Genomic DNA, 8162 nt, shown 5'->3' with positions numbered 1-8162 from the left:
AGATATCTCATGATTTAATAAAACTGTTTACCGTGTCGTTTATGTGTTACTTAGTGATTTTGCAGGGTTTTTCACAAATGTTTTTGGGGCTGTTCTTTGTTGCGTACTTTTTTTTGTCTTAGACAGCAGTTAATTTTATTGGAACTGTTTGTGGTTCTGATTAAAAGTAGAGTCTATTATACCTTTAGTTAGTTATGCTTGAGAAATGTCAAATCAAAGCCTTCTTTTCATTGGTCCGAATCAGGTGAGATAACAGTGGAACGCCAATTATCCGTGCTCGTCGGGACTCAGCCCCTGCCGGATAAGCGAATAACACGGCACAACTCTTTTAATTGATAAATATTAGTGTTTAGTGTGCAATGGGTGAACTTTTTTCTTCTAAAGCAAGATGTTAATTAGCTTGAGTCAATAGTATCATTTCCTATTGAGGCTTTTATTTCTTGACATCAACGGTTTGGAGTTAATATGTCAATTCGCCTTTGGAACTGTCATTTCCGAGCCGTACGGATAATGCGACAGCCGGATGAAAGGTACACGGATAATCGGTGCTCCACTGTATGATTTTTTTTATTTTAAAAATTTAAACATTTTTTACAAACAATTGTTTTAATAATAATTAGGTTTAAATTAATTTGGACACAAAAAATTAAACAAAATTTAAAAAAATCAAAAAAAGTTCCCTGTGATGATCTCCTGGTGTACAAGAAACCCTGTAGTATGACATTTTCCATGCCTTTTAGTGGTTCCGTAGATCATTTTTTATCCATAAATTCTGGTAAAAATTAATTCTCTTACACAGAATCTGCTTCATTTGCTTCCCTTCCTAGTCCACGGGACCGTTTACCATTTCTTGCACAAAAAGGCATCTTAATGGGTGCTTTTTTAAAGCAGCTCAGGTGCTCAGACACCGCTAGGAAAGGAATATTAATGAGCTACTAGCCGATAGTGTGGAGGCTATTTTCCAAGGAATTTCATCCGGGTGCCAGATTACCAGAACGCAACCGAAACCGAAGTTATTCCAAGCGATACGTCCAGACAAATATCGGTGTTTGGATGTGTTGTCTCGATCTCTGTTCCCGAAAAACCAATTTCCGTGTTAAAACTTTAATGAAAGCAAAGCGTTCTGTTTGTGCCCGCTTTTAGCTGTAACAAGCCGGAAAAGCAACGCTCGATACAGCTCGTCCCAAAAGTGCTTAGCTGTGAAGGACTGTTGCGAACGTACGATGGCGGTCGGTAACAGTCTTTGCACTCGTTGGTAATTCCCATCATTCACACTACTAGTTGGCGCCACATCGACAATCCAAGTCGGTCGGAACCAGGGTACTCCCTCCAACATATTTATTAGCTGACAATCTTAATTTGACTAAAAAAGGAACCGTGTAAATAATTGATGCATCGTGCCGGAAATGAGCATCGTCTTCAATGTAGCAAAATCATCAACTGTACTGGCTGGACAGGCAATTTCGGACAGGCCCCGAATGCAAATGGACGTCACTGTCTGAAGCATCGAAACGATCTCGTCTAAAGCCGGCCCAAACCAGGTTCGGGGCGTTGATTGTGCCCCGCTCGGTACGGTACGGTCTACTGACAGTAATTCTCACCAAACTCGGCACCGGACATTACGAGACAGCAGATTGCAAAACGCATTCGGGCGTATCGCTTGTCAACATTCGCAACACCAGCATCGAACCGGAAGCAGGATTACCAATTTGCAACATTCACATGCACCGACCGATACACCTCAACATCTCCAAACAACACAAACACACACACACACGCTGTATGTGAGAGAAAGATACATTTGTCAGCTAGATCCACTACGTTCGGAGCTAGTTCATTCCATTGAAATAAATAAATAACCACCGGCGCCGCAACTGCACCATGTACGACCTTTACACACGCTCATCTGCATCCTCGAAACTGGATTAAATTCCGGTCGTCCGGCGTTTGCAGGTAAGGATTGGGTGGCACACATTACTACTACGGGTGAGTACGTGCAAACAATAACACCATTCGCTCGTTAGCTTAGCTTTTAGCCAGCAGAGCACAATGTAAAATACGATACAAATTAGACTATACCTGTGGGAAAACAATTCACCAGAGTTAGAACGTTTGTCGGCAACGCAGCGTGGCAAACCGTGGAGGCAAGGATTCTGCAAAACTTTTTACAACATTTACATGTATAGTGTTGTACACTCTACTCATTTGTTTCTCCGGGTTCATATAGATTTATTACGTTTCGGGTCCAGTCTGTTTCCGTATAAGTTTGTAACATTAACAATTGTTAACCTCAATGTGTTGTTAATGTGGATAGGACGTTTCTGATATAGTTGGTAGTGTGAACTGCGCGGATAAGTCGCTGTACGGTGTTTATCGCCTTCTGCGATGGAGCCTTACTTTCATCAGCCGCAAGCGTGTTTGATGTTGTCGATTGTGGTGGTTGATCCGTAACATCCGGTTGGTTTGTTGGTTGGGATGGTTGAGTCAACATAGGATGTACAGCTTTACCCGCGGATGAGGATGAAGTCTTGGAATCTTGCGGAACTTCTTGTCCAGAGGTAGCAGTTTGCACTTCTTCTAGATTCGAGTTAGAATTCTCATTCTTCAAACTATCGCCAACGTTTTCGTCAACTACATTTGCAGCAGAAACCTGCTCCGTTTCATCATTACTATCAACTCCATCGGTTAGGGTCTCATCAACGACAGGCGTATCTTCTTTTGGAGTTGGTACGTCCGGTTCTTCTTGTGCATCACCTTCACCATTATTTGCAAGGGTTCTAGACGAATCATCATCATCACTTGAAGCTTCCGTACGTAGGTCCTCGTTCTTTGAGACTGTAGAATCGCTATCAAGTAAGTCCGATTCCTCATTTGCTTCACCTTCTCCATCATTAGCAATGTTTGTAGACGTATCATCACCATCACTTAAAACTTCCATTTGGAGTTTCTCGCTCTTTGCGACAGTGGAATCGCCATCAGGTAAGTCCAATTTCTCATATGCATCACCTTCTCCATCATTAGACGCTTCCATTAGGGGTACCTCATTCTTTGGGACAGTGGTATCGGCATCAAGTAAGTCCGATTCCTCATTTGCCTCTTCTTCTCCAACATTAGCAATGTTGCTAGACGAATCATCACCATCATTTGAAGGTTCCATACGCAGTTGCTCGTTCTTTGAAACTGTATTATCTACAGCAAATAATTCCGATTCCTCAGGTGCACCACCTTCTCCATCATTAGCAATGTTTCTAGCCGAATCATCCTCGTTCTTTGAGACGGTGGAATCGCCATCAGATAAAGCAACAGTCTCATCGGTTTGGACTCTAGGAACAGCAGATTCATTGAGTTCGAATGCCGGGAACGGACTGTCGCTGAATGCTACAGGTGCATCATGAGGCTCGACATCTCTTACATAACGTGGTGGAACATAAGGTCTGGAACAGGTACAGGATGCAGGAACAAACATCGGTTCCATTGGGATGGATCGCTTTACCATAGGATGGGACATTGGATGGAAATAGGGAGTTCCCATTGCTAGAAACATTTAAAAAAAGTATATCAATTCTACCTTCCTTGGAACTATAAATCGTTGAATACTCACCTGGCATACCATGTGGGAGGTAGTGTAGTAGAGGAAGGGAACGTCTCATCCGTAGTGCGTAAGGTGTTATAGCTACATCACAACAAATCATAAGTTATAGATAAAACATATAGAACAAATCTAGACATACCTGGTCTATAGTAGGGAAACAGCTCTGATGCCATTGGATAAACTACCGATCGGGTTTGAACAAAGTGTGCCGTTGCTGGTTGTCTTCTCTCTTCAAGCTACAAATAAAAATGGGAAAAGCTTAAAAACTTGCAAATATGTTTCTTAAGGAGATGAAACCAATACCTCAGGCACTGTTTGTTGCTGCACTACATTATCTGGGTTTACCGGTTTCTTGGAATACATCACTGAAAGCTCTGGTGTTGTAAGCTTATCATCGCTTGGAGTCTCGTCATCTTGTGAAGATGAACTATCGGAACTGTCCGATTTGGAGTCACCAACATTCCATTTAGGGTTTAATATCAATAGTGATCGATATCGGGACCCTGACGGATAACTAAAAACCTCCACTTCCTTTGGAACACGATAGATGTCATTGTTTGCTTGTTCCTGTTTCTCCTCAGTAACATCATTTGATTCCATAAGGGGTTCATCCGTATTATCGTAAAGAATGTCACTGTATGAGCTACCATACTCTTCCCTCAGCACCTTCCACAGTTCTCCAAATGCCTGCCAACCGTAACAAATCTCAACAGAGTGAGCCGCAACTTGGCATACTTCAGTGCCCAACGCTCGCAAATTGTTCTCACACTGCTTAGCCTCCTCGACGTGTGCCTCCGTCCAAGATGGGGCAGTGTCACTATCCATCAACAGCTGCAAACGATCGTACATCACCCCGGTCGAATCAGCGTACAGGCCAAGTCGCAGCACAACGCATCGCAGTAGCGCGGTAGCGTTTCCACTGTGCTGAAACGTTTCGGCATTTACACAAGATGTCAGCTGCTCGTCGGACACCTGCAGCATTGCAGCACAATCGCTTACTGACCGTTGTATCTCCTCCCTGCACGGTGCGACATACTCCGGATGGGCAATGACATCACCCAGCGCGTCACTGTAGCACCGGAACGATCGATAAGCGGCGGCACATGTATCGGGTGAGTCCGATACATCCGCCAGACAGGTGCGCGCCTGTTCCAGTGAGTTCGTGTCCGTTTGACGGAAGAACTGTAGCAGTGCTTTCTCGTTCAGTCCCGCCTCATCGTTCCACCAGCGGGTATTTAGACCAATGCAGCGCAACAAGCAATTGCCGCCGTTGTTGAGAGGTACAGCCGTGGTGTTATACTCGTACATGGATTGGCGCGAAATGTTCAGATATTGAAGACACTCGAGGTAGGCCTGGGCAATACTCTTGGTCTCGTAACCATGCCCAGTACTGGGTGCGGCTAGTGTTACAGTGCAGGTTGCAGCCAGTAGCAGCAACCATCCCAACGCACCACCGATTCGATTAGTCCCCATCGTACTTGCAGATAGCTGGTAATACTTCATCGCTCGACACTTTACTGTGTTACTATAGTGTAGTTTAACTCGCGCAACACTATTTATAATCTTTTAGTGTGCCCCATCAACCTGTCCGTACCACCTGGTCAGGTGGCTGAAGATGTGCTAAAAAACTCTAGACATATTTCGAACCTTTGTGAGCAGGCAACATATCCGATAGGACACGTTCGTATCTACCACGACCTCATCAATGCTTGGAAGGCACGTGACATTCACAAAGTACCAATCCTAGCTCAATACGCATTTGTGTAGTACAGACTGAATGTCTGGAGCATCTGTCCGCTCAGCAGAAAGCTTGACGCACCTCGCACATCTCGCAGAAGACGATAACGCTATACCGGCAACTAACCGATCACATTGCTCCACAGCTCCATTAAAACTCGGAAAGATGTTCCAAAACCAGAACCTAGGTCAATAACGTAACGACTTCGTAGCAAACTTCCCAGTCCTTTTCTCCAGCACGAAAGTCAAGTGAACGACAGACCTACTTATGCTCGAATGGAAAGCGAAAAATAAAACAAATTCCACTCAACCCAAAGTCTGGCGGGACTTTGTTTGCAGTTGCGGAGTACGGTAGCGCCCGCGAACGTCACCGGCACGTCCTGCGGTCTTCTTAAAGCTATTAAATCATCCACACCATCATCAGCAATGTGAGTAATCGGGAAAACGCGACAAAACGTGCGACAAACAACGTAATGGCAGCATCCAAAATACAGAACCAGTGGCAGTACCGCTACATTCAGCTTCTAAACATTAAAGTATTTTAATAGGAACACCGTGAATGTTTCCTCCCAGCTTTTGTGATGGTTTGGGGGTACACCGTACCGAAGGTCGTAAATGCAAAAAAGGTTTCCCCCGGATTCGCGACGTAGCATCTTTGCGTTGAAGTTGTGAGCAAAGGAAAAAACACCAACAAAAAATTACTTCTTTCTTCTTAAGCGCCTGAGTCGCATTATACGTAGAAGACGCTCAGCTGGTAATACTTGGCAACTCCAAAGAAGTCGATCGAAAGTCACCATCGCACACACAACTACACAGGTTTACGTTTCGTAGAAATGTATTGTTCTGTGTGTGTGTGTGTGTGTGTGTGTGTGTGTGTGTGTGTGGGTGAGTAAGAAAGAGAAAGCATTAAGTATGAAAACTATGACCCGCACATAGACATACTGAATAATGCAACCCGCTCAAACATGGTAGTAAGAAAACGTGAGTTACTGAGCAACTCACAGCCTCCAGGATAGTCACGTCTCGGCTAAAACGTTCTTACCGGTGGCCGCCAAAACGGTAAAGCATCTTAATCGTATACCGAGTCACATACAGCAATAGACACTCTTTGTTATTCACGTACCGTTTCCCTTTTACTGCAAAACTTCGGCAGACATTCCGGACATTTGTGGAAAAACGGTATTCCTGTTCCACTGGGAGCTTATGTACCGGCGGGAATCGGCCCAAATTGTCTACCAACTCCAAGCGCGGAAGGATGTGCTGGTGCACCGGGTGGCACATCTTTAGGTGCTTTCCCGTACCCTGCTAGACAAACGCTAGCGACTCTCGTTTGTCTGGTTCCTGCATCCGTGCGGAGTAGACGTTTCATTCAATGAGATCACTTATGTTTAGATGAAGATAACGAATGTAAGACAAACGGAGATAGAGCGACCTACAGACAGAGAGAAAGAGAGAGGGAGAGCTGAATTCTAGACTTACTATTTGTGCATGTTTTAGTGTGCGGGTGTACTTGAAAAAGTAGAGCCATCTTATCCGCCCTACCACCAGTATGCTTCTGCTGTTCTCACCCTCTGAACCGTTCATCTGTCTCTGTCAAAGTTTCGTCGTCTTACCCCGTCCAATTTTCCCGGCCGAGGGGGGGGGGGGGGTGTTTTTTAAGCAAACGGAAGATGAAACGGTGAGGTCAAACGTCTTACATTAAACCAACCAGCAAGATCTTGCACTTCGATTAGCGCATTTGCTCCTTGATGGTCTCTATTCCTGCAAAATATTACCGTACCCTTGTGTTTCACTCTTTTCCTTATCACGGTGTGGGAAAATGCTGTAGCAAATGCTCTAACGAATGCACCGTAAATAAGTTTCTCCGGTGCAGTGCGATACGAGATATGTTTAGGTTTTGTGTGTGTGTGTGTGTGTGTTTTTAGTACGCATTATTCATGTTATGCTTAAAGCCATTACGATACTCTTAGAGTGAATTTGCTTGGAACCGTACAAGGTGTTAGTAGAAATGACAGATGATACTTTAAGGAGCCACTCACGTCATTGGTTTAATATGACAAATAGTTTTGGTTTGTAGCAGTTTTGCTCTACCCTGTTTAGAAAGAAAATCCAATCACTTCATGTAGTCTGTTCGGTGTTGAAGTGATGCTTATTCTTTTTATGTCAAAAAAGTTATGTATATTTCTTAATCTATTGTGTTATGGCTATTTCTAAAAGTGAGATTCGAACATATTCTTATTTTAAAAACATGGAAATGGAATAGTTTAAACAAGCAGCCATGTTGATTTTTTTTAATGGGAGACTTCAATTGCTAGTTACTCGATTGATATTCACAACAAAAATACACTCAAAGACAGTCTATTCCCAAGTTACACTATACTCGACTTTTGTGGATTCAGAGATACGCTAATTTTCAAATTTGACAAATAGACGGGTTTATAAGCATGTTGAATTCTCCACTCATTCATATTGACCGCCTACCTGGGTAAGTTTTGCATTTTTATTTCTTAATATCTTTTTATAGGAAAGTCGTACAGACTTGAAATTTTTAAAATGCCTAGAAAAACATATTTTTCTCCATTTCGTGCAAAAAGAAAAATTTTAAAATTATTTTTACAATTTTTTAAATATTTTTTTCGATTGATACCCCTTACATCTACGACCGCCTACCCGGGTAGGCCATACGATTTGTATGAGGTTTTCATTTTTTTCGGATTCTAAAGCGTACATCTTTTGATCTACTCGTTGCATTTGCATTAAACGTTCAAGAAAGATGAATTTTTTAATTGTCCAACTAATATCATTTAGCTGATAATTTTAAAAATTCTTCTAT

The 8162-nt window shown here is 43.0% G+C and overlaps 1 protein-coding gene across 1 annotated transcript; it reads right to left on the bottom strand.

Moving 5' to 3' along the window:
• Nucleotides 1-1511: 1511 nt before the first annotated feature.
• LOC125774750 (uncharacterized) lies at nt 1512-7795 on the bottom strand. The gene is made up of 4 exons (XM_049444949.1): nt 3896-7795; nt 3732-3828; nt 3602-3673; nt 1512-3534 (listed from the first exon to the last, which is right to left on the bottom strand). Exons 1-4 carry the CDS (start codon nt 5093-5095, stop codon nt 2291-2293), a joined length of 2613 nt encoding a protein of 870 aa, XP_049300906.1. The 5' UTR covers nt 5096-7795; the 3' UTR covers nt 1512-2290.
• Nucleotides 7796-8162: the final 367 nt, after the last annotated feature.

The sequence above is a fragment of the Anopheles funestus genome, chromosome X, assembly GCF_943734845.2.
Source record: "Anopheles funestus chromosome X, idAnoFuneDA-416_04, whole genome shotgun sequence".
In the NCBI taxonomy this organism is placed as follows: Eukaryota; Metazoa; Arthropoda; class Insecta; order Diptera; family Culicidae; genus Anopheles; species Anopheles funestus.
This window is presented reverse-complemented; position numbering and strand designations above follow the sequence as displayed.